General features: G+C 46.7%; 1 protein-coding gene across 1 annotated transcript; it reads right to left on the reverse strand.

Moving 5' to 3' along the window:
- Positions 1-1,767: 1,767 nt before the first annotated feature.
- On the reverse strand, positions 1,768-27,918 carry LOC130109263 (surfeit locus protein 4-like). Its single transcript, XM_056276071.1, has 6 exons — positions 27,738-27,918; positions 25,479-25,665; positions 16,947-17,023; positions 15,546-15,589; positions 2,987-3,173; positions 1,768-2,273 (listed from the first exon to the last, which is right to left on the reverse strand). Exons 1-6 carry the CDS (start codon positions 27,783-27,785, stop codon positions 2,007-2,009), a joined length of 810 nt encoding a protein of 269 aa, XP_056132046.1. The 5' UTR covers positions 27,786-27,918; the 3' UTR covers positions 1,768-2,006.
- Between the last annotated feature and the right edge of the window lie 43 nt (positions 27,919-27,961).

A 27,961-nucleotide genomic window follows, 5' to 3' on the forward strand; every position in this document is an offset into this window, starting at 1 on the left:
AATAAGCCAGGTCAGGAATAAGTCAGGTCAGGAATAAGTCAGGTCTGGAATAAGTCAGGTCTTGAATAAGTCAAATCAGTAGTAAGTCAGGTCAGTAATAAGTCAGATCAGTAATAAGCCAGGTCAGCAATAAGTCAGGTCAGTAATAAGTCAGATCAGTAATAAGCCAGGTCAGCAATAAGTCAGATCAGTAATAAGCCAGGTTAGGAATAAGTCAGGTTTGGAATAAGTCAGGTCAGTAATAGGCCAGGTGAGGAGTAAGCCCGGTCAGGAATAAATCGGGTAGGAATAAGCCAGGTCATTAGTAAGTCAGGTCAGTAATAAGCCAGGTCAGGAATAAGTCAGATCAGTAGTAAATCAGGTCATTAATAAGTCAGGTCAGTAATAAGCCAGGTCAGGGAAAAGTCAGGTCAGTAATAAGCCAGGCCAGGAATAAGTCGGGTCAGGAATGAGTCAGATCAGTAGTAAGTCGGGTCAGTAATAAATCAGGTCGGGAATAAGTCAGATCAGTGGTAAATCAGAACAGGAATAAATCAGACCAGTAATAAGCCAGGTCAGGAATAGGTCGGGTCAGTCACAAGTCAGGTCAGGAATAAGTCAGGTCTGGAATAAGTCAGATCAGTAGTAAGTCATGTCAGGAATAAATCAGGTCAGGAATAAGTCAAGTCAGGAATAAGCCAGGTCAGGAATAAGTCGGGTCAGTAATAAGCCAGGTCAGGAATAAGTCGGGTCAGTAATAAGTCAGGTCAGGAATAAGTCGGGTCAGTAATAAACAAGGTCAGGAATAAGCCAGGTGAGGAATAAGCCAGGTGAGGAATAAGTCGGGTCAGGAATAAGACAGGTCATGAATAAGTCGGGTCAGCAATAAGCCAGGTGAGGAATAAGCCAGGTCAGGAATAAGTCGGGTCAGTAATAAGTCGGGTCAGGAATATGGCGGGTCAGGAATAAGTCGGGTCAGGAATATGGCGGGTCAGGAATAAGTCAGGTCAGGAATAAGTCAGGTCAGGAATATGGCGGGTCAGGAATAAGGCGGGTCAGTAATAAGTCGGGTCAGAAATAAGGCGGGTCATTAATATGGCGGGTCAGGAATAAGTCCGGTCAGGAATAAGGCGGGTCAGGAATAAGTCAGGTCAGGAATAAGTCGGGTCAGGAATAAGTCGGGTTAGGAATGAGGCGGGTCAGGAATGAGGCGGGTCAGGAATAAGGCGGGTCAGGAAGCTCTCAGATATTCAGACGTTGTGTTCAGAACAGGGGAATATCGACATTATCAATCATAACGTGAGATTTTACTTTTCTAACATCTGCTGGTGGAACGGTACAGTTAAAGCATCTGGTTTCTGAAAACACAGCTCATTAATCCACATTACCACATGTTGTGTTCTGATCCTGCACACAGACTACCAACAGGAAACCCGTCTGTACCTCATGTGACTGTTTTCAAGACAGAAACCTGAACGGTTCTTCTCACGGAGTTTTTATTATGAACTTGGATGTGAGAGAGGACAGCAGGGTTTGACGGAGACCACTTAAAGCCGACGTCAGCATGCGTGTTGGGGGGACACGCAGTAGAACAGGAAGCCATCAAGAAAACAAAACAAAAAATACCACACTCTCGGCATCAACACAGCCACCGACAAACACGTCACCACAACACACACACACACACACACACACACACACACACACACACACACACACACACACCAAAGTAGACAGCTTTGTTATTGTGTTTAATGAGTATGTGTGTGTGTGTGTATATATATAATGTGTGTGTGTGTGTGTGTATATAATGTGTGTGTTTGTGTGTGTGTGTGTGTGTGTGTGTGTGTGTGTGTATGTGTGATGTGTGTGTACATGTGTGCATGTGTGTGTTTGGTTTGCTAGTCCTGAGTGGAGGAGAGTAAATCTTCTCTTCATCTCTTCATCCTTCCTCCTCATCACTTTTTTTCCTCCGCTCATCTTCTTTCCAACTCTCTTTTCTCCGTCTGTCCATCCATCTCCTTCTCTCACCACTCTTTCTTCTTCTCGTCCATGGAAACGCCGCCGGGCCCCAGGGCCACCAGCAGCAGTAGGCCCCCCACGACGGAGGTGGTCTGGAAGAAGTCGTACTTCAGGAAGTCGTGCATGGGTTTGTAGGCCGGGATGGTCCAGAAGGCGTTGAAGTAGAAGTTGATGCCCAGCAGCCAGACCACCAGAGTGAGAGCTGCCAGCTTGGTCTTAAAGCCCACTGCCACCAGCACCATGAGCGCCGTGCCGACCAGGTTCTGCAGGATCTGGACCCAAAACACACACACACACGACACATATGACATGTAGACATACTTACGACCTCATAGAAATGTTTTATTATATAACCCTGCCCCCCCCCCCACACACACACACACACACACACAGTGTATAAATGTTTACAATTGTGCATGTAACTGGGTCGTGTGTGTGTGTGTGTGTGTGTGTGTGTGTGTGTGTGTGTAGTCTTTAACGTACATGTAGCATATAGTGTGTGTACTGCAACATGTGCAGTGCGTTTGAGTAGTGCATATATATATATATATATATATATATATATATATATATGTGTGTGTGTGTGTATTATGTAGCATCTGTGTGCAGTGTGTCACGTGTGTGTTTGGTATGTGTAGTGCAGCTGTGTAGTCTATAACATGTATTGCATAATGTGTACATGTGTGTAATGTATGTAGTGTGTAATGTGTGTACACCGCGTGTGTAGTGTGTAATGTGTGTACACCATATGTGTAGTGTGAAATGTGTGTATATCATGTGTCTAGTGTGTAATGAGTGTGTATACCATGCATGTAGTGTGTAATGTGTGTATACCGTGTGTAGTGTGTAATGTGTGTGTACACCATGGGTGCAGTGTATGATGTGTGTGTACACCATGCGTAGTGTGTAATGTGTGCACACCATGTGTGCAGTGTATAATGTGTGTGTACACTGTGTGTAGTGTGTAATGTGTGTGTATACTCACGGTGAACAGGCTGAGGTCAAAGTGTAACAGGGTCATGAACATGAGCACCAGCAGCACTCGACCCCCGAGCTGCATGTACTGTTTAGGAGACGTCTCTCCCAGAGACGGGACCCCTGCAAACATGCTCTTCCCCTCCCCCCGACACTCAGCCAGCAGGAGCAGCAGACCTCCTCCCAGAGCCAGGTTTCTATAGAGGGAGGGAGAGGGGGGGGGGGACCTTGACCTTTAACCAAGCCTTTAATGGTCCAATTCTTCATTCACATCACTGTAACAACATCAACACAAATGCTCATATACACAGCAAAAACACAGGGATACTCACCTTCCCCTGTTGCGTTTTTCAGAACTTAAGAAGAAGCACTTGGTTTTCTACCGTGCACAGCACATCCCCATGTCCCCACATAGAAATAAAGCCTTCCAAGTTTGAACTAAGTTTGAAAAACAGGAGCCGAGCCGCCACTAGACCCCTGAGCACGAGTGTAGCATCTGTGGACCCTGCACCTTTCATTCTGTTCCTTCTACTGAGCCAAAGGCTCAGTTCTGCCTGACTATCAGAACATCAACCAAGGAGACACGTCCGCACTGTGCTGCTGCCGTGTACCTCGGACCAAACACAAGCAGGCTGTCTTCGAGAACCTCTCCTAAACCTCTGAGCCACTGCTGCAGGACAGAGAAAAGAGGGCTCAACCTGGGACATCTGAGCCAGAAGTGCTGTAGGGTTTCCTCACCGTTACAGAAAGAGCAGTGGCTCCCTGCCCTAGGATCAATGTGTGTCTGTTCGTAGCCACAGCCCCATGTACCAACCTCCACTATAGATCCACAATGCGTTTCTCTATGGGGGGGTTTGTACAGGGACCTCCAGCTGCCCCTGGGGGATGAGTCTGGTGCCAACACACCCAACCACCTCGACTCCTGCACACCGGCTAGTGATGTTCTGTTGAGAACCTTTACAGCGACTGCGTAAAAGGCCTCTGTGATGTACTGAAGAAGTCATGTAGTTCTGGTGTTCTGAAAGACAGGATGGCCCCCTTCACTTCCTCCTGCTCCTCCACTGCTGCACGGACTGACAAAGATGGAAAAACAGGCCGCATAGCTGGCTGATCCTCTCCACACTCCACCTTCTCTGAAGAAGCCAGGAAGTACACTGACCACTTCCTCCAACAACCTCTCCATCAAACGAAGAGATTGAAAGCCAGTCTCTTGGCTCAAAATGCCAGCTGTCTTCCACTGTCCGCCTGATCTGAGACACACTAACTTTGTAAGTCCAGCTCTTATGAGGGATCTCTGTACACTTACAGAGCTGAGTATCCAGCAGCGTATCAGTGGGTTATGGACAGTGGTTCCTCTCCTACACTGCCATAGAGCTGGAAATAGTCTCTGTTGGTGCTAACACCATTCCCCAAGCACAGAGGACAGATTGATAGAAGGGTGTCGTCGTGAACTCCATGCCAGCCAGGTCCAGAAAGAATAGGTGCTTGTCATAGTTCAGGTTCATAACCCTCTGAATCAACACAGATGCTGTTTCACTCCAAAGTCGCTGGTCATGGTATAAAAGGCGCTGCACAGTTTGAAGGCAAAAAGCCATGATACGACTGTGGAGGTCAATCAGGCCCTGGCCTCCTTCCAGCACTGGTAGGAACAGTACAGCAGACTTGGTACAGTGAAAGCCCCCCCAGAAGACGTTCACCAGCGTCTTTTGTACTTCCCGTATGAGCGTGTTCGGAGGTTCTACAACTGTAAACCGGTGCCAGAACATCGAGGCAATCAAGTTGTTAACAATCAAGACTCTCACTGTTAATTTGTTAACAGTCAAGAAAAGAACACTATAAATGAAAATGAAAAAGTCATGAATAGATGGAAAGAATATGGAGGAGAGCTTTTTTGCCCCCTGCAAAATGAAGTTAGCCCAATCATAGCAGAAGCAAAAATAGAACTTGAACCTCCGCCACTTATGAATGACATAGAGGATGCTATAAAACACCTTAAAGCAGGCAAATCACCAGGTTTAGACAACATAGCTGCTTAACTAATTATACATTCTGGAATCTTGGGAAAACAGGCCATCCACCTGCTATGCACCAACATTTGGCAAAAACAAGAGTGGCCACAAGAATGGAAAAAGCAAGAATTGATCATGCTCTACAAATCAGGCGACCCAAAGGAATGCTCAAATTAACGGACCATAGCTCTTATTAGCTACACAAGCAACATTTTACTTTACTTCATTTCAAACAGACTGAAGAGTAAAATAGAGACTGAAATTGCAGAAGAAAAAACTGGTTTCAGAGCCGGAAGAGGAACAGCTGTTATGCTATGCGCATTACAAGTCCTCATTGAGAAGATTAACGAATACAATGAAAAAGAGGGGTACACAGTTTTCATAGACTACAGTAAGGCTTTTGATAATGTAAGTCATGCAAAACTTCATGACACAATGGAGAACATGGGCTTTCCACCTCACCTCATATCACTCATAGCATCGCTATACAAGGACCAAGAAGCTGTTATCTGTCGGAACAACAACCACAAAAGCCCCTTCAAAATTCAAAAAGGTGTTCGTCAAGGATGCATCCTCTCTCCTCATCTCTTCAGTATCTACACTGAACAGATCATGAGAGAAGCAGAAGTTGAGAATTCAGGACGACGCTGGATGAGTGAATGAGTGAGTGAGTGAGTGGAGTGAGTGAGTGAGTGAAAGCTTGTTCGTATAAGGCCAATTTCAGCTTGAGAATTTGTAGATCGTTTTGAGTTGTTATGAAAACCGTGACATCGTCTGTGTATGCTGATAAGCTAACTGCATTAGCAATGTTCCATGAAAAGGTTAGTCCTGGGAGCCCCTGCCTGAGCTGAAATAAAAGCGGTTCAATGGCCAGGGAGTACAGCATTCCAGATAAGGGACAACCCTGTCTTATACCTCTCTGAACAGAGACAGGTCGGCTGAGTTTACCTCCTACCTTTAACAGAACACTGGCTCCGGAATATAACAACTTGATCCAATTAATAAATGTATCCCCAAAACCAAAACCTTCAAGTGTTTTAAACAGATAGCAATGATCAAAAGCCTTCTCTTGATCTAAGGAAAGCAGGCCAACATCCAGCTCCTGGAGCTTAGATATATCAATAATGTCCCATATCAAAAAAAAGATTATCCTTAACTGTACAGTCAGGAACACAGTACGTCTGGCTGTAATGTACAACTGTATCCATACACTGAGTCTATTTGAAAGACATTTTGCAATTATCTTATAGTCAGTACATAACAATGAAACTGGTCTCCAGTTTTTCAGTAGGCCAATATCTCCCTTTTTTGGTAGCAGTGTCAGGACAGCCCTTCTACAACTCAAAGGTAGAGTTCCAGAGTCCAAACAGTCTTTAAATACATTGTGTAAGTCTCATCCAATTAGAGTCCAGAATGTCTTGTAGAACTCTGAAGGAAGTCCATCAACTGAGATACTGAACCGCCGCAGATATCTCATCAAAGGAGATGGGGGACTCCAGCGAAGTCACCTGTGTTTCACCCAGCTGAGATAGCCCCTCCAGTATCTCCTCCACACAGTCAGAGTCACAGGTCTCCACACTGAACAGGCCGCTGTAAAAGTCTATGGCCAACTTCCTCATCGCTGATGGATCAGTTGTAATTGCCCCACTGGGAAGTTTGAGGTGCATCATCACATTGTTCTTTCTAATTTTTCTTTCAAGTTTAAAAAAAAAAGAAGTTGGAGCATCTATGTCTTTGATTGTGGCGAGTCGGGTTCTGATTATAGCACCCTTTGCTCTCTCATGTAGGAACCTACCTAAAGCCTTCCTCCTACTTTCCCAAGTGCTGCTGTTGCCATCATGTCCAATAATTACTTCGTCTTCAAATATCTTAATTTCTCTCTCCAATTCGTCAAGAGAGATTTCCTCCATACCGAGAGTTGTTGTTTGTATTGCTGACATAAAATCCTAATTTGTGTTTTTCCTACCTTCCATCATCGAGCTAAGCTCTCAAAATCCTTCCTCCTCAGCCTCCAGTGACTCCAGAAGTCAGAGAAGAACTGACAGAAGGCTTTATCCTGCGTTAGCCGCACATCGAAGTGCCAGTAGGAACAGTGTCGAAATTGAACTTGTAAGGAAAAATCTGCCACTACTAAATGGTGATCTGAAAATCCCACAGGTGATATCGTGGACTTAATCAACCTGTTGCTGTATGTTTGATTGAGGTAAATCCTGTCCAACCTGGCTGCCTTCACACTACCCTCGGCAGCCTTTACCCATGTGTATGGCCTAGCTGTTGGATTAAGTGTCCTCCAAACATCCGTAAGGTCGTTTTCTGCGACCACAGTGGACAGAAAAGAAGCTGACGGTGGATGGGGGCTCTTCTGAGTTTCTGTCAACTGTAGGGTGTGTAGTGCAATTCCAGTCTCCTCCCACCACTATGATTGAACCACTATTAAATTGTTTGAGTTTATCCCTCAGTTTGCTAAACAATCTCAAGCGATCAGTGCCTGTATTATAAGCATACACATTTATAAACACAAAGGGTATTTCTCGAATTGTTGCCTGAACTACCTGGATCCTGCCCTGCTCCACTTCACATGTCAAAACATTTGTTAAAAGGAGGCGCTGCGAGAAAAGAACAGCTACACCTGCACTAAAGTTGGTACCATGGCTCAAAAACACCTGGCCTGCCCAACTCATTCCCCACTCTATCTCGTTGTCTACAGAGCCGTGTGTTTCCTGTAGGGGGAGCACATCTATGTTCTTAGCTCTACTCAGCTCAGCTACCACACCTCGCTTAACTATCCCGTCCTCCATTCATATTTAGACTCCCTAATAGCAAACTGTCCATTAAAAGAAGAGAGAAAAGGAAGGATGACAGTGAAACCTTTCCAAGAGAGAAAAAAACACCTTTTGTGTATCACATATATTTCAGTTTTGAACATTTAAAGGAACCTTTCCTCGCTTTTCTTTCCTGAGTTTCGTCAGAATCTTCTTTAGACGAAACCTCTTCTGCTTACTGAGCTCTTCATATCCAGCTGTTTTTCTAATTTTCATAACAGAGTTAACAAACCTGTCCACATCTGGGAAGAAATCTGATACATCCGCAGACTGTCTGCCATAGGTTTCGTCAAGGAAATCATTAATCTCCTTTAATGAACATGACTGCTGATCACCTTGTGACACAATATCAGCAAACTGAGATAGGCTATCATCCTCTAACATGTCCTCATCTGTATTTCCAGCGTTTTCACAGTGTGACTCACCTGCAGAGACCTGACTCTCAGCCTCGGCTGGGTGACTGTCTCCCGCTGGTTCTGTCTGTCCTTCGTCTCTGCATACATCCGCATCCTGTGCTTCAGTACCACTCAGATTACCGTCACTTATACTACTGCTGTCCTGCTCAGTTGGTACATTTCCCTCCATACAGGGTGCGGATCACCGGTTGCGGTATCTCCCGCCGCCTGCTAGTGCTGTTTGCGGGCTGCCGCCCTCAGCGGCGCCTCCAGGCGGCGGCTCGCCTGAACTGCTGCCCGCTGTGGGCCCCCTGTGAGGGCAGAATTAACGTTTGTGGCCGACATCGCCGCACTCAAAACATTTCATGCTGCCAGAACTTGCACACAGAGTGTAGAAGCCGTGTTCGTATTTGACCTTAAATGACACTTGTAGATGTTCTGAGGGATCATTTAGATACATGAAGGCCTGCCTCCGCAGGGAGTTAACATGCTGCAGTCTGGCGTCGCCACAACCCAGACGGACTGTTCTGAACCCACCAGCAAACTTCCCGAAACGACTCAGTTATTTTTCAATGAGCTGGTTCGGGATAAAAGGAGGTACGCCTGACACGGTAACACGTGTCGACGGCACAAACAATGGCGAGACGGCTACAGATAGATCGTCCAGTCCAGCACCAGGTCTCTCTCAACCAACAGGTGGACTAAACGCTCCTCTCAGAGAAAAGCCACCATGGCTTTATTCATCCAAGAGCCGTAGGTGATGGGTGATGTTCTCATAGCCGACCTGTTCTCCTGCAGCCAGGAGAACCTGTTCCACAGTGTACCGCGAGTCCACCACCACTCTAACGCTGTGTTTGATAGACAGGGGAGGCGAGCCCTCACCGGGGAGGGACGCTATATTGCACACCACCAAACTCCCACCAGCTACTCCAGTCACTTTCCAACAACCAGCGCCGAAGTAAAATTAAACCTCTCTCACCTCACCATGTAGAGAACAGAAGAAAAGTGAAAGCAGTAGACAACCCAGTGAATTAAGCCAAAAAACACGCCCAAGCTCATTCAACACCCTCACTCACGCTGACACACCCAACCTTCCCGCATGCAGTGCAGAGAGAGAGAGACAGAGACAGAGAGGGGGGGGGGGACAGAGAGAGAGACAGAGAGAGAGACAGAGACAGGGGGGGGGGACAGAGACAAAGACGGAGAGAGAGAGCGTGAGAGAGGGAGAGTGAGAGAGAGAGATTTGGTTTTAAAAAGGTGCATGTATTCAGAATACATTACAGTCCAACAGCTGATACTCAAACACAATCATCTCTTTACATCCAGCTCATACAAACAAAGTGTCAGGGCAAAAAGACCACTGAGTATCTAAACAAGTATGTGTAAAAACAGAAATTCAAAATAAAACAGCCCTACACAACACAAATTCGCCTCGGGGTTTGCAGCAACACAACATCCTGTCCCTAGACCCTCACATCGGATGAGGAACAACTCCCTAAAAAAACTTTTAACAGGGAGAAAAAATAGGAAGAAACCTCAGGGAGAGGAAGAGAGGAGGGATCTCTCTCCCAAGACACACACCGTGCAGTGAATGTTGTGTTTACACAATGTACATAACAAAGAAATAAAATGAAACAAAGCCAGTAATACAGCCAGGACTTTCCCTCATTACACAAATAAAAAAAGAAAACCATCTTCATCAACTCCCACAATGTACAATACCGCCCCCAGTTCTGGAAAAAAGGCCACGTCTGTTTAGTAGCTCTGCTCTGTAGGGTGATGCTCGTGGTGGAAACCAGTTTCTGGGAAAGTCCTGGAGAGCACCAGGACATCCAGCCTGGCTCCATGAATCAGGGGCTCCTCCAGCAGCAATAAGAGGAAGATCGTCCAGTGCAACACAGTCGTCGACCAAATCAGTCTTAAGCATCATCAAGGAGTTGCAATTTCACTTTCTGTACCAGTTTCCTCAGTCTGAAGATTTCCTGGTCAGTAAATATGTTTAGTTCCAAATCTTCTGGGTTTTCCATAACACGTCTGACTGAGTCCACAAAAAGCTGCAAGTCTGGAAGTAATTTTCCACCTTGACCGCCCTCAGACCCTTGGTGACCGGTAAAAACTTCTTGATTTTCAGGAAAGCATAGCTCCCTTCAGTGTTCACCTGTGTACGAGGAGTGGAAACTAACTCATAGTCACTTTCTCCTGTGTCCTCCTCAGATGAAGAAGAGGAGGATGGCTTTTTACCTTTTGAAACCCTCTTTGCTTTTGAATTGTCCTATCTACCCCCTGTGGGCTTCCTTTTAATAGACATTTGTAATTCTACTTCATCATCCAACAGCATCTTTTCCTCTTGCTCAAGTACAGACTCTGCCACTCTAACAGCAGTCTGCTGTACTTGCTTCTTCCGACCCCAATTCATATCTCGCCCAGCCAGTTTGCTTCACTCCCCATTCTCACTGTTTTCATTTCCATCAGCTTCCACCTGTTCAAGTTCTGTCACCTTCTCATCGTGCTCACGTTTTTTTAACCTGCTCAACCTGCCCACCTTCCTCTCCTGCCTGCTCAGTCCATCCGTTTTCCTTGCTCTCCAGCCTCGGTCTCTTTCTGTTCCACCACCTGGTCCATTTCTCCTGCCCCTCACTCCCCGGCCTCCTATTTGCCCTGTGCCGACTCGGCAGCGCCGTCTTCAGCCGGAGATGCGCCACTCGTGGCAGCATCAGGAGACAAAGGCAGCCCTTGAGGATCAGACCTACCTTCCACCCTTGCCAGGACAAGACCTTATTAAATGCCCCTCAGACCCACAGCCAAAACATTTCATCATGCCGGAAGTAACAAACACAATGTAGTCAAAACCGTCGATTCTGAACTTAAGCTTCAGATCCAAATCCTCCGCATTATCTCTCAGAATCATGAACGCTTGTCTCCTATGGGACACAATGTGTCTCAAGCTAGGAGACTTGCAACCTGAAGAGACCATTTTTATCGGGGACACTAGCTGTCCGTATCTTGCAAGCTCCTTCTGTAAAGCGGCCTCCCTCATGAACGGGGGAACATTAGAAATGGTGAGTCTCATGGGAGGATGAACCAGGAGCAGAACGGGAGTCAACATGTCCTTAATCACCTCACCGCTGTCCACCTCCTGGTTGGCTTTATCAACACTATCGATAAACGTGACCGCAGCACTGTTCATCCTGGATGCTGGTTTTATGATTCCATATCCCATGTGTTCACCTACCGCGAGGCAGCACTCCTCCACCGAACACGTGACCACCGGAGCCACTTTAATCGCGTGCCGGCGTGTCAACTTTTCAAACGCCATCCCTCCACCTCCCACAGCCGCCATGTTGCCCCACTGAGGGCGGTAGCACCGCTACCGGAAGAAAAAACAAAAAACAAAAAAACCAACTCCTCTCAGACCTGTCACCAAAAAAACTAACTAAAAGACAACAAAAGAGCACATGAAAACGAACAAGACAGATAGAAAAAAAAGCTCGTTTTAGAAACTCGTTTATACCGAAGCAACATGCTGCTACTCCATCCTCACTCACACCTCCGCTCCACTCCGAGAGAGGGAGAGGGAGAGCGAGAGACTTTTTACTTTCAACAATACTTTAATAATAATATAAAAATCACAAAAAAGTTGTAACACAAAGACCAACATGGTCAGTAACATCAGATTGACAGAATCTAAATCCTGTCAGGACACTCCCCAAGATCAGCTCATCATCCACAACACAGCAAAGCACATTTTTACAACACCACGCACTGCCGAAACTGTCCAGATCCTCCATCATTTTTAAATAGCAAAAATCTACTTTCAAACGAGCTCTTAACAATTTTACAAACACAAAGCCAGCATCATCATCCCGAGCGTCCTCCATCCTGTTTCTTTTGCTCAGGTACACGGCCATCTTTAAACTCCCCAGAACGAAATTAAGAAGCTGCATTTGGCCTTGTTTTTCTGAGAGTACCTGTAGCCCAGAATGAACATGGGTTTGGAAAAGACCTCCCCAAACAACCCAAAAACATTTTCCAGTAGTGTAAACAGTGGCAGCAGTCGACAACATTCCATGAAGCAATGAAAGACAGTTTCACCATTAGAGCAAAATGGACACTCATGGCTGACATCAGAATTAATAACAGAGACAAAAGCATTAACAGCCACGACACCATGTAAGACCCTCCACTGCAGGTCCGCAGCTCTTTTGACCAATGGTGGTTTGTACAGCGCTCTCCACTCAGGACCAACACTGTCCCTCAGACCTAACTGAGCCCGCCATGGGGTGTGAGGTTTACCATGTAATTTGTCCCTGTGCAGAACTTTAACAAACGTTTTGTACACTACCTTCCATTTGGACTCTGAAAAGAAAACACAGAGGGATTCTCACTTTTTAAAAGAGGTCCTGTACAGTTCTTAAAATCTGGGGGAATGTTCATTGAAGGGAAAACATCCTTCTCATCAGGTCTAACAGAGCCATTGTAATGCTGGACCAACAGCGTCCGCTCAACGCTTGTGAGAGCCTCTCTCCATTTATTAAGCAGCAGAGTGATGACACGAGTTGATCTCAGCTCTAAGCGGGAGGCAAGAGGATCTGCATTGTCCATGTCTGGGCCTGCAAGCTGAACTACATGTCCCAGAGTCACCACCTTAGACACACAGAACCGCCTCAGCAGAGTTGTCCCCACTTGACAGACTGCACTGAAACAGAAGCCATGTACGACTGGTTCCTGGAGCAGCCAAAACAAAGAGGCGTGTTGTCTTAGTCTCTCTTTGTTTAACAAATTCCACACCTTGAACAGCCCACAGTAGAAGTCAGGTAGGTCAAATCAAATCAATTTTATTTGTATAGCCCAATATCACAAATTACAAATTTGCTTCAGTGGGCTTAACAGCAACACAACATCCTGTCCTTAGACCCTCTCATCGGATAAAGAACAACTCCCTAAAAAACCCTTTAACAGGGAGAAAAAAATCGGAAAAAACCTCAGGGAGAGCAACAGAGGAGGGATCTCTCCCAAGACGTTTACATAATACAACATTGAAAGAGGGTAACAGAATTATAATGGACATAACATTTATGAAGAACATGATGCACAGGATGCCAAGCGGTGTCCACATGCCAACGGTGCAACGGAGGTCCTTGATGTTAAGCTGTTTCAAGTCCATCAAAACCAGAGATCGGTCCAGTCCCAGGCCACCTAGCTGACTCAGAATGGTGCAAGTCAGTGACCTCCACACTAACTCAGCAGGACCGTACAGAAACCTTTGCAGGAACTGGAAAGAGAAGGTAGCCCTCCTGCTGCTCAGGTGGATCAGGCCCTGCCCTCCTTCAACCCTCGGCAGGTACAGCATACACTGAGGCACCCAGTGCAGTCTGTCCCAGAAGAAGTCGACAAGAAGAGCCTGGATCTTGGACAGCAGGTCTGGTGGGGGGAGTCAACAACTGACAGTCGATGCCATAACATTGATGATATCAAGCTGTTGGTGATCAGGACTCGACCTCTGCAGAACATCTCGGTTATGATCCACTTCCACTTTGCCAACCAACCTTTGACCTTTTCAAGAACATTTTCCCAGTTTTTAAGAACATTGGACTGATCACCCAGAAACACTCCTAGCCCCCCCACCTTCCAAGTCAACCCCCTAGGCAAAAGGAGCTTTTTCTCCGGTACACCCCAACACTGACAGCCTCGCTTTTGATCCAGTTAACCTTGGCCGAAGATATTAAGCCAAACTGGACGATGTCCCTCTCCAACATGTCAATATCCTGCTGACTGTTCACCAGAATTACTAGATCATCCACATAGGCTGACAGTTTTAAGGGTGCACTGCAACCTGAGATAGTTATACCTCGAAGGTCAGATCTGAGTCAAATGCTAGGGAGTATAACATACCCGAGAGGGCGCAGCCTTGTTTAATCCCCCTTTGCATTTGAAAAGGAGCGCTCAAACCACCATTAATTTTCAGCACACTCTGAATGTCACAATACAGAACCTTAAGTTTGCTAATAAAGCCAGGACCAAAAGCAAAGGCCCTCAATGTGAGCCACAGATATTCATGCTCAACATGATCAAAAGCTTTTTCTTGATCAATGGATATGATGCCGGCGTTGAGGCCAAACAGCTTCCAGATCTCTAAAAAGTCTCAAATCAGAATGATGTTATCTGAAATCAACCTATTAGGTACACAGTAGGTCTGGTCACAATAACCACCTGTTCCATCACTTTACTCATTCTGGTTGCTAGTACCTTTTGAGAGGATCTTGTAATAAGTGCAAAGCAGTGACACAGGCCTCCAGTTTGTAATGGACTGTGGGTCACCTTTCTTGGGCAGCAAGGTGAGAACCGCCCGCCTGCAGCTGAATGGCAGACGCCCTCTGGCAAGACTGTCATTTAGCACCGCCAGCAGATCCCCCCGATCACCGACCAGAAAGATTTGTAAAAGTCAACAGGTAGACCATCAATACCAGGAGCTTTGCCACTCTGCATACTCTGCAGAGCAGCATAGAGTTCATCAGAGGAAAGAGCTGCTTCCAACTCTACATTGCTCTGCCGGTCCACCTGAGGGAGATCGGTATAAAAACCCTGAGCCACTGCCTGCTCCTCTCTATGCTCACAGCTAAACAGGTTACTGTAGAAGCTGACAGCACACTTATGAATCGCAGTATGGTCAGTCAGCACCTGCCCAGTGTCAGATGAGATATTAATGCATTACACATGTTAGTGTGTCTGTTATGAAACCAACTGACACCAAAATTAACATTTTAACAACTTTAATTCTATTTTTCAAACGATTTAAAATGGCGGCTGTCCAACGCCTGTAAATACTGCAGCGCCTCGGTGGTAGCCATGGTGCGTCTGTAGCGGCGTCTGTAACCACACATGTTGGACATAGTCACACATCAAGTTCAGACTATTTCTCTCCACTGGAGAGCGCTAGTGTGTTTCTAGGACACAGCAACGGATTCCACGAAGGAAATGACGCCACCAACACACGTCATAAAGAGTGACATGATGCACACCATCACGCACGCATGACGTGCAGCCATGCTGACGGCTCATGGTGGTTTTAGGTAGCTCTTATCACGACTTGTTTTTGTGCGATTGATCTGAAACTCGTTTTAGTGTAAATATGCAGTTGTAGGAGCATCCAGGGAGCGGCAGGTCTGTATCTTTTTTTCCACAAACTTATTAAACTTTGAAAATCCAAAACGGCATAATGACCGTCTTGGTCTTGGTCGTTCTAGGGTTAAGTAGGTAATTAACGTTTTCATGATTTCCCAAAAGGGTTAGAACATGCCAAGATGGTGACATGTGACCCTTGGGATCAAAGGTCAAACACTCACCTCATGAGGAACTTGAGGTCCCACAAAATGTTGTATCCCACAGTCTGCAACACAGACAGTCAGATGACAGTCCAGCAGGTTGAAAGACAGACAGACAGGGACACAGAGAGACAGACAGTCAGATACACTGGTGAGTACAGAGCAGTATTTATACAGCAGATTTATTCTCATTAACAGTTAACGATCACAGCGGCCTTCTGACTCCAGATCAAGAATTACAAACATGACATAATCATGCACTGTTACACGTCTGTCATCGCTCTATGTACGGTACATCTATGTACTGTACATCTATGTAACATGTCTATGTAGTGTGCATTTATGTACTGTACATCTATGTATTGTGCATCTATGTAATGTACATCTATGTACAGTGCATTTTACTGTACATCTATGTAACATATGTCTATGTAGTGTGCATTTATGTACTGTACGTCTATGTAATGTACATCTTGTACAGTGCATTTATTTACTGTACATCTATATAACATATACGTATGTACTGTACATGTGTGTACTGTACATCTACATACTGTTAATCTATGTACTGTGCATCTATGTAATTACATCTATGTACTGTGCAGCCATGTAATGAACATCTATGTACTGTACAGCTATATAATGTTGATCTGTAGATCTATGTACTGTACATCTGTAATGTAGATCTATGTACTGTTCATCTATGTAATGTAGAGCCATGTACTGTACATCTATGTAATGTAGATCTATGTACTGTGCATCTATGTAATGTACATGTATGTACAGTACATTTATTGACTGTACATCTATGTAACATATATGTATGTACTGTACATGTATGTACTGTACATCTACATACTGTGCATCTATGTAATGTACATCTATGTACTGTGCAGCTATATCTGTAACGTAGATCTATGTACTATACATCTATGTAATGTAGAGCCCTGTACTGTACATCTATGTAACGTATCTCTATGTACTGTACATCTATGTAATGTAGATCTATGCACTCTACATCTATGTCATGTAGGTCTAAGTACTGTACATCTGTCATGTAGAGCTATGTACTGTACAGCTATGTAATGTAGATGTACTGTACATCTGTAACAGATTTATATACTGTATATCTATGTAATGTAGAGCTATGTACTGTATATCTGTAAGGTAGATCAATGTAATGTACATCTATGTCACGTAGCTCTATGTACTGTACATCTATGTAACGTAGATCTAGCTACTGTACATCTATGCCATGTAGGTCTATGTACTGCACATCTATGTCATGTAGCTCTATGTACTGTTCATCTATGTCATGTAGAGCTATGTACTGTACATCTATGTCATGTAGCGCTATGTACTGTACATCTATGTCATGTAGCGCTATGTACTGTACATCTATGCCATGTACATCTGTTCTACCTGCAGAGCGACGATTCCAAACAGGGTGAAACAGGCGTACTGCGCAAAGTTCCTGCTGAGAATCAACAGACACCCGCCTGGGGAGGAAGGGGGGGGGGGGAGGAAGGGGGGGGGGGAGAGAGAGAGACATTTAAAAGACATTAATGTACATCTTTTCAGGACATGTTTGTGAGCACATGAAGTACATAACAAAATATACCAAGACAAATGAAACCGATCCGAACAAACCAACTGCGCTCCTGTCAGCGAGTTAAAGACGGGCTCCCGGGGAGGTTTGCTCCCGCCACAAAGGAGGTGACAGGAGCCCTTCCAAACTGCTCATCGGTGTGTTTGCAATCTATAGTCCACCCAGATCCGGGCCTTGACCAGAGCAGCAAACTCCCAGCTGTGCTCCCAGGTGCTGACCACTGTCCAACACGCTCTTCCTGTTCGGCTGAGCTGCCCCCTGCAGGAAGTTAGGCAACCGCCACTTGTCTTGCCGTGTTACTTCTGCACGCGGCACCATAAGCAAACCCACCGCGGGTCCGTACCGGTCCAGAACACAACACACACATGCATTTCTAGAGTGGCACACGAAGGTTTGTGTAATTTGCACTCAACCTAAGTGTGAAAAATGGGTTCAAACCTGTTACAAAAGGGACACTCTTCTGGGACCAGGACATCTGAAACATCACAAATGCATTTACCGCAAGACCACCATGAAGTAGTCTCCGCTGGAGACCCCGCACTCATATCTAAACCAGTTCCATGTGAACTCTCCAAACCAGCAGGACGTCATCCTCTCAGCCCGGGTCTTCCCTCCACACCGCCCTGCGTTCCCTCCACACCACCCTGGTTCCCTTCACGCCGCCCTGGTTCCCTCCACACCGCCCTGCGTTCCCTCCACGCCGCCCTGCATTCCCTCCACACCGCCCTGGTTCCCGCCACGCCGCCCTGGTTCCCTCCACGCCGCCCTATGTTCCCTCCACACCACCCTGGTTCCCTCCACACCACCCTGGTTCCCTTCACGCCGCCCTGGTTCCCTCCACACCGCCCTGCGTTCCCTCCACGCCGCCCTGCATTCCCTCCACACCGCCCTGGTTCCCTCCACGCCGCCCTATGTTCCCTCCACACCACCCTGGTTCCCTCCACGCCACCCTGGTTCCCTCCACGCCGCCCTGCGTTCCCTTCACGCCGCCCTGGTTCCCCTCCACACCGCCCTGCGTTCCCTCCACGCCGCCCTGCATTCCCTCCACACCGCCCTGGTTCCCTCCACGCCGCCCTATGTTCCCTCCACACCACCCTGGTTCCCTCCACACCACCCTGGTTCCCTCCACGCCGCCCTGCGTTCCCTTCACGCCGCCCTGGTTCCCCCCACGCCGCCCTGCGTTCTCCCCACACCACCCTGGTTCCCCCCACGCCACCCTGCATTCTCTCCTGTTCTTCTTGTTAAGGCTTTTACAGGTTGAACGTAAAGTACTTCACCCTTTACCATATGAAGGTCTTTTACTGAATGTAAAGTACTTTACCCTTTACCATATAAAGGTCTTTTACTGAATGTAAAGTACTTCACCCTTTACCATATAAAGGTCTTTTACTGAATGTAAAGTACTTTACCCGTTACCATATAAAGGTCTTTTACTGAATGTAAAGTACTTTACCCTTTACCATATAAAGGTCTTTTACTGAATGTAAAGTACTTTACCCTTTACCATATAAAGGTCTTTTACTGAATGTAAAGTACTTTACCCTTTACCATATAAAGGTCTTTTACTGAATGTAAAGTACTTTACCCTTTACCATATAAAGGTCTTTTACTGAATGTAAAGTACTTTACCCTTTACCATATAAAGGTCTTTTACTGAATGTAAAGTACTTTACCCTTTAACATATAAAGGTCTTTTACTGAATGTAAAGTACTTTACCCGTTACCATATAAAGGTCTTTTACTGAATGTAAAGTACTTTACCCTTTCCCATATAAAGGTCTTTTACCGAACGTAAAGTACTTTACCCTTTACCATATAAAGGTCTTTTACTGAACGTTAAGTACTTTACCCTTTCCCATATAAAGGTCTTTTACCGAACGTAAAGTACTTTACCCTTTACCATATAAAGGTCTTTTACCGAACGTTAAGTACTTTACCCTTTACCATATAAAGGTCTTTTACCGAACGTAAAGTACTTTACCCTTTACCATATAAAGGTCTTTTACTGAACGTAAAGTACTTTACCCTTTACCATATAAAGGTCTTTTACCGAACGTAAAGTACTTTACCCTTTACCATATAAAGGTCTTTTACCGAACGTAAAGTACTTTACCCTTTACCATATAAAGGTATTTTACCGAATGTAAAGTACTTTACCCGTTACCATATAAAGGTCTTTTACTGAACGTAAAGTACTTTACCCTTTACCATATAAAGGTATTTTACTGAATGTAAAGTACTTTACCCTTTACCATATAAAGGTCTTTTACTGAATGTAAGTACTTTACCCTTTACCATATAAAGGTCTGTTGCGTTGTTTGTTCTAAAAGCAGCCAATGTCTATTTAAACCCAACTTAAACAGGATTAAAACCAAGTTCTGGAAAAAACTGTTTGGGTGCTCTGCTCCCCTGTCGTAGTCCCTCAGCATCTTCAGCTCCTCTTCACAGTTTTTTAATCCACAGATTTAAAATGCCTCTGGTGGCATGCACACCTCATGTTGAGCAGCTGAGCTACCGCCTCGGTGTTGTTGAGTCCTGATCCTGCTGCAGCCACTATGCGTTGTAGGGTGATGTTCCTGGTGGAAACCAGTTTCGGGGAAAGTCCTGGAGTGCGCTGATCTTGGACATCCATCCTGGCTCCATCGATCAGGGGCTCCTCCAGCAGTCAGTGCAAGGAAGCTGCAGTCTCTGACCTTTCGCACATAGTGTCCGAGCAGCAATTTCTGTGAAAACTCAGCCTTCTTATGCATGACAATCTTGATGATGAAACCATCGTCCTTGGTCAGATAGAAAACTGACCCGCTTGCTCCCGGGTTGGACAGCTCAATCAGGGGCTCATTACACAGAGAGTACAGGTAGTCATCCGGTCCAATGCCGAACAGCTCTCTGAAGTAGTGGAAAGCCACAGGTTTTGAAGCAAAAGTCGGGGAAATGGTGGGCTTGGGTCAAATTGCTGCCCTGGCTGGGGAAGAAGATACTCTCTACCACATGGAAGTCCTGCATCAACACGTCTCTCTCCAGCTTGGAGCTAAGGTTACCAACTGTGTAACCTATATCCAGCTGGATGGCACCTTTTAGGGCGGAGGATGTGGTCTTCTTGTAGGTGGTCTCTCCTGAGGCATCCACGCCTCTGTGGCCAATCTTCTTCCCCTGACCAGGCTGGCGTGAGGAAGAAGGCATCTCTGTGGTGAAGGCCTTCTTTGCAGCAGCATCGGTAGTATATGTTTGGCATCCTTTTTGTTGGAGTGTAAAGTTGGGGTCGAGTCGGCATATGATCAAGTCAGTCCTGTTGGTTGCTGTGGGATTCAGGAGAGGTGCCTTGACATTAGTTAGCACTGGCATAGCAGTTTGAGAGAAGGAGCCGTCCTTCCCCTTGTGCATAAAAGACAGAGAGAGAGATGATATATACAGGTAGAGGAAACAGTAAGAGGAAGATCACCCAGTTCAACACACTCATCATGACCTTACTTAGTCTTTAACATTTTTTAACCTTTTCCTTTGTTGGCCTTAAGCATCTTTCTGAGACCTGTGATGTGTTTTTGTTCTCATCTAACAAATCAAAACCAACTACTTCCTGCAAAGTCAACACACTTTTGATAAATCTTCCTGTATGTGGAAAACACTCTGATATTTCAAATTTTCCACAAGTGTCCTCTAAGAAACCATTAATTTCCTCTAGTGAGTACAGATCTCCACTGTGTGACTGTGAGTCTGTAACAGACACAGTCAGAGTCAGTGCCATCCCCTATTTCCTCCACCTTATCCTCACCAGTAACACTCTCCATAACGTATGACTCACCCTTTCTCCCCTTTGCTCCACCGGCCTGACTATGGTCAGGTCCAGCTGCTGGCCCTTTTCCGCTGCTTTCTCCTGCCTGCCTGCTGTATCCCTCTCCTGCCTCGGGCTCAGTTGCAGCGGCACCCACTGGGTCATCATCTGGCGGAGCACCGATGTTAGTGCACTCCTCAGCCGGCCTGGTACCCTGCTCAGGGCGCCCCTCGGCCCGCCTGTGTGGGCAAGCGATCCTCTTGAGCCTCACATCCCCACACTCAAAGCATTTCTTCCCGCCTGTGCTGGCGTACACCATGTAATGTCCCTCCCCATGTTTCACTCTGAAGGAAACCTCCCTGTGACGGATACATGAACACCTGTCTCCGGGGGGGGGGGGGGGGGGGGGCTACTAATCACCCCAAAGTACCCCAAAGTATACCCAAAGGTACACCCCAGAAAACCCCAAAGATAACAAAGTACCCAAAAGTATACCCAATGGCATGCCCCAAAAAACCAGTTCCCCAAATAACAAAAGTATTCCCCAAAATACCTCAAAATACCTCGGTTTTTGGCCTCCTGGCGACAGACGGAGCAACTCCTTATCACGGTCTGTGCGTTATACTCCAGCCAGCCTCTTGCATCTCCTTTATCGTCATACCTCCACTTTTCACTAAACTTTCTTTTGTTCGGTTTGGTGGTGATGGTGGCTTCTTCCTCCTCTGCGGGGCATGGTTGTCTTTCTGATGGTGGTTTTGCGCCTTCTAAATGTCGCCACGTAACTGGTGTTGCTGGCTAACGTTAGTTACAAGAATAGAGTAGGCTCGTACCGAGTGTGACGGTGCTGCTGTCGTTGTTCCTCTCGAGTGTGTGCGTCATGTTACCCGCCAGTAGCGCCTAGCAACATTCTAATGCACTTTGGTTGGTTAATTTCTGTTATTGTTGTTGCTGTTATTGCTGTTGCTAAGGAGAGAGAGAGGGAGAGAGATGGGGGGATTAAGTGGTTGGATTTCACTTCTTTTGTTACTCGCCATGTGGCGGGTAGGCTTCTGAGATTTACTCGCCAATCAGAAAATCTACTGGCCTTTGGCGGGTGGCGAGTGTTAATTTCGGACCCTGGTCAAAATCATAAAGTGTACATAGGTCAATCACATCTCGAAAAAGATTGTCCATTACTGTTCTGCCCTGTACACAGTATGTTTGGTCCATATGAACAAGTATATCCAGATAGTCTCTTAGACTGTTTGACAGTGCTCTGGAAAGCACTTCATAGTCTGAGCATAAGAGGGCCACCGGCCTCCAGTTCTTCAGCAAAGTTAAATCTCCCTTTTTAGGGAGCAAGGAGAGAACTGCCCTCTTACAAGAGACAGGCATCATCCACGCATGGAATCATTCCAAGAGAACTTCATGCAGGTCAGGTCCAACAGAACACCAGAAATGCTTGTAAAATCAGTGGTGAGCCCATCTATTCCTGGAGCCCGCCCTGAAGCCATCTGACCAACAGCTACAGTCAACTCCTCCAAGCTAAGTTCTCTGTCCAGGACTGTCTTTTCCTCGGGACTCAGCTAAGGAAGTCCCTCCAGCAGCTCTGCAGCACTGTCCTGATCACACTACTGTGCTCCAAAGAGAGAAGAGTAAAAAGCCACAGCATGACTCCTCATTTCCTTTGGATCAGTCGTCACCCTGCCACCGGGGAGCTTTGGAGATGTCACCAGCTTGCTCCTGGCAACAGCCTTCTCCAAACTGAAGAAAAAAGAGCTCAGAGCATCCATGTGTTTGACGTTGAGGAAACGAGACTTAATGAGGGCTCATTTCACTCTCTCCTGCATGAAAGTCCTGAGCTTCAACCTTCTTTCTCGCAGCAGGCCATCAGCAGGAGAGTCTGGATTACTGTTCATAGCACACTCAATGTTGTTTTTTGTTTTGTTTTTTCTCCCTTGTTTCTCCCAATTGTATCCGGCCAATTACCCCACTCTTCCGAGCTGTCCACCTGCTGCTCCACCCACCCCCTCTGCCGATCCGGGGAGGACTGCAGACTACCAAATGTCTCCTCCGATACATGTGGCGTCGCCAGCCACTTCTTTTCACCTGACAGTGAGGCGTTTCGCCAGGGGGACGTAGCATGTGGGAGGATCATGCTATTCCTCCCAGTTCCCCCTCACCCCCTGAACAGGCACAACGACCGACCAGAGGAGGCGCTAGCGCAGCGACCAGGACCCATATGGCTTCCCACCCGCAGACAGAGCCAATTGTGTCTGTCGGGACACCCGACCAAGCCGCAGGTAACACGGGGATTCAATCCGGTGATCCCCATGTTGGTAGGCAACGGAATAGACCACCACCACGCTACCCGGATGCCCAGCATACTCAATGTTCTTAATACTGTCCTCCGGTGCCTGGACTGCTGCTTTAGTCCTAGCAGTGGAGTGAGATGTATACTGCTGACAGAAAATGCAACCTGTGCCTTACCCACTTCCCACCACTGCCTCAGCGACTCAACGTTAGCTCTTTTACTTTGCCAGCAGACCCAAAACTGTTCAAAGCTCTGACAGAAAATGCCATCCTGCAACAACTTACTGACAGGCCAATATGACCTAACTTTTTGCCCAGGAGTAGTGATCAAATCTACAGTGATGAGACGGCGATCAGTGAAGCCAACTGGAGTAATGGAGCTACAAACTAGACTGGATGCAAGTGACTTTGAAATGTAGAACCTACCTAGCCTGGCTACACTCACATTGCTATTGCTCACTCTGACCCACGTGTACTGTCTAGCAGTGGGGTGTTTCAACCTTCATGTATCTAGTAAATCTAATTGGGTAACTATTCTGCCTAAGCTACCAGAATGTGTGCTTCCTTACTTGTCCTGTTCACAGTGAAATCAACTGTGCAGTTCCAATCGCCACCTATGATCAGCTGCTCCTGACCATACTTCTGCAGCTAATCCCTCAAAACACTAATACAAATAAATACCGCAAATAAAACATGAAATCATATTTGCAACATTTTATCGTTTAACCATTGACTAATTTTACATAAAATATTTTTGCTTCAGATCTGCTCTTGACACATTTTTAAAAGCTCTTATTCAACATAATACCTTATTCTCTCATTGATATGTACTGGAAAAAAAGGCTACTAATTATTTTGGCTGGTAAAAAATGTGCTTGGCCGGTAGATTTTTTCATCTACCAGCCCCCTTGGCCAGTAAGCCAAAAAGCTAATTTCGGACCCTGCCTTTGATGCATGATCAGAATTTATTTCACAACTTTTGTCCTTCTTAGTTTTCACCTTTGCTGCCTTTCTCAAGGCTGTGATGTGCTTCTTGAGGTGAACATGGGTTTTTTTATCCTCATCGAGCAGCTCAGAACCAATCAGGTTCTGCAGATGAGGAACAGTCCTAATGAACTGCTCTGCATTATTGAAATAATCTTTTACTAAGTTTCACCCAAAAAAACATTTATGTCCTCCACAGAATACAGACCTGTGCTGTGGTTTGATGTTCCACCAGCTGACACACCATCAGACTCTGGATTATAATCGATGTCCTCAGCCTCACCTGTCACCTGGCTACTGGGAATCTCCTCCACACTCTCAGTGTTCCCTTCAGTAGGCCTACCTCCACCCTTCACATGCTGCCCCTCACCACTGAGCACATCCTCAGTCCCTGGCGAGGTGCTGGATGCAGCCGCCTGTTCAGCTGTAAGTGTTTCTGCAAGCTCTGCCCCGGGTCCGAGGCCACAGGCTGAGAGCCTATTTCCTCATTTACAACCAGTGGCGCAGGCTGTTCCTCCAACTGACCCCGTTCTCTCCCCGCCTCAGAGACATTATCAGGGGGCGGGATGTTAGCATTTGTGGTGTGTGCCTCTGCTCGCCACACTCAAAACATTTCAACTGCCCCGAACTAGCTAGCATACACCATGTACAAGCCATTACCATGTTTAATGCTAACGGAAACCTCCAAACTCTGTGTCGGACAGTCCAAAAACTCAAACACCTGTCTCCTGAGTGACTGAACATGCAGCTTCGGATCTGTACTACACCCCTCTCCATCATCCCACTAACATGACGCTCCTCCTTCAAAACTCCACCACAGCCTTGTTCATCCTGGAAGCAAACAGTAGCCTGCCATGTCCAACGTCCTCTCCTTCGGCCAACAACACCTCCTGTCATACTGGGCTCCGGCGGGACTATCCGAATCCTGTGACGGATGGACGGAGGCGGCGTCACGGAGGACGCCGTTCCTCCTGAAACCGCCCGACAAAAGCACTGAACACTTAGTACAACATATCAATAAAGTTTACCTGATCAGCACAGATGGAGAATACAGGGGAAAATCTGAAAAAAATAATACAGCAAACAATTCAAACTCTCCGCCAACCTCACATTCACCACCCTCACGCTCACACACACAACCTCCCAGCATGCAGCGCAGAGAGAGGGGGAGACAGAATTGTGTAACCACCGAGACAGCAGAACCCAGAAGCAAGCAATTCCGTTTGTCTGCATCAGTGTGTGTGTGTGTGTGTGTGTGTGTGTGTGTGTGTGTGTGTGTGTGTGTGCGCACACGTGTTACCCAGTTGTCCCAGTAGGTTGATCAGGACGAAGCAGGCGGCCAGGAACCAGCCACAGTTCCAGGTGGCGGCTATGTATTCTCTCTGTTCCGCCCACTGGAACCACATGCGGAAACCGTCCTCCAGGAACGTACTGATCAGACACAGCCGCGCCACGTGAGGGAGGTACTGTTTAGTCACTCGTAGGAACTGGACAGGAGGAAGAGGAGAGGAAGACAGGATTTTATTGACCAAACTTTCTAGTCTGCTCTAGACTCTCTCTCACTCTCTCTCCCTCCCTCACACACACACACCATTTATTAGTTATACCAGTCAGTGTTGAATGCTAAGCCCCGCCCACCTTTCCAGCCAATCAGCATTAACATCAGTGAGGCGTGGGAATGAATGGGTGTTGCCACGGAGATGGAGTTTATAACTAAGACAGCCCAGCCCAGTAAGTCTCTCTCTCTCTCTCTCTCTCTCTCTCTCTCTCTCTCTCTCTCTCTCTCTCTCTCTCTCTCTCTCTCTCTCTCTCTCTCTCTCTCTCTCTCTCTCTCTCTCTCTCTCTCTCTCTCTCTCTCTCTCTCTCTCTCTCTCTCACACACACACACACACCTGATTCAATAAGTTCTTTTTCTTGCTGTACCTTGCTGGGTTTTAAACGGCGGGTGATTCTGTTGTGTGGTTTCTAACCTGTGGCCCTGGGACCGTCCGGCGGTCTCTAATGTCACCACTGTCAAGTCCTAACATACCTCTGATACAACGGCTCAACATCACCAAGTACATAGATAGCACTCATGGTGCACAACCCTTTAGTATGTACCCCAAAACAACCAGATATGATTCTGAAGACGCTACAGATTTACAATGCTGCAGGTTTATAATGCTGCAGGTTTATAATGCTGCAAGTTTATAATGCTGCAGGTTTATAATGCAACAGGATTACAATGCTGCAGGTTTATAATGCAACAGGATTACAATGCTGCAAGTTTATAATGCTGCAGGTTTATAATGCAACAGGTTTACAATGCCGCAGGCTTATAACGCAACAGGTTTATAATGCTGCAGGTTTATAATGCAACGGATTTATAATGCTGCAGGTTTACAATGCTGCGGGTTTATAATGCAACAGATTTATAATGCTGAAGGTTTACAATGCTGCAGGTTTATCATGCAACAGATTTATAATGCTGCAGGTTTATAATGCAACAGATTTATAATGCTGCAGGTTGAAACTTAAAATGATAACTTGCTGCTTTGCTGTAAACCACGTCTTGTTGTGGGACAGATGTGAGCTGAACACAACTGCACTGCATGGTCCTATCATGGCCCGTGCTGTCACAGTATGTTTTACTGAGCCAGAGGACATGAACTCCGGGACACATTTGCCAGAAGATAACAGAATCCCTTTCTGTCTTCTTGTCTTTGTTAAAACAGGCCGGCTGGTCCGGTTCTGGTTCTCTGTGAATATGAACTAAAACCATCACACCGGCTGTTGATCAAATACTGGATGTGATCCGCTTCAGCAGGCCAGATTCATCGACTTACTCACGAAGAACCAACTTCTACATGCTGAACAGTGACATGGTGAAACATTCATGTGATGCATGTCAGGAAGAGCTTCTGGTGGAAGCTTCTCTGTTCTGCAGACCAGCAGGTCGGAGACGTGTTGCTACAGCAGGAAGAGCTTCTGGTGGAAGCTTCTCTGTTCTGCAGACCAGCAGGTCGGAGACGTGTTGCTACAGCAGGAAGAGCTTCTGGTGGAAGCTTCTCTGTTCTGCAGACCAGCAGGTCGGAGACGTGTTGCTACAGCAGGAAGAGCTTCTGGTGGAAGCTTCTCTGGTCTGCAGACCAGCAGGTCGGAGACGTGCTGCTACAGCAGGAAGAGCTTCTGGTGGAAGCTTCTCTGTTCTGCAGACCAGCAGGTCGGAGACGTGCTGATACAGGAAGGACGAGCAGCGTTCGCGTGACAAAACACACGTGTGAAAAACGCCAAAGAAACTCAAACTTGGAGAGGAGACGCAGCCTCCAACGAACCCAGTGGACAGACCGGGGTGGTACTGGGCTGGTACTGGGATGGTACTGTTCACAGTGGGATGAGATTAGAACAAACACGTTGCTTAAGCTCCGCCATAAAAATTGGTTCCGGTTACTGAGGACCGTCTGAAACTGCCTCTACTTCTCTGTGTGTGTGTGTGTGAGAGAGAGAGAGAGAGGAAACCAGCGGCCGTCCGGTCTCTCTCTCTGCACGGGACTCGGCGTGTCTGTGCCGGGGAGCTCACCTGGTCGGCCACGTCCTCCGCCTGGCCCATCAGGTCGTTGCGGCCCATGGCGTCTCTCTCCGCTGGGTCAGAAGGCACTTGGGTTCCACGATGCTCCGCGTCGTCTCCGATGTGCGCCGCCGTCAAAGCGTCAGCGTCGCTACGTGTCCGTCACGATCCCGGTCTGACTGCCGCCGCCGCCCCCGCCCCATAATCCTCTGCGCCGGCCGGAAGTGCGCCCCATG

The sequence above is a fragment of the Lampris incognitus genome, chromosome 1 (genome assembly GCF_029633865.1).
Source record: "Lampris incognitus isolate fLamInc1 chromosome 1, fLamInc1.hap2, whole genome shotgun sequence".
Classification (NCBI taxonomy): domain Eukaryota; kingdom Metazoa; phylum Chordata; class Actinopteri; order Lampriformes; family Lampridae; genus Lampris; species Lampris incognitus.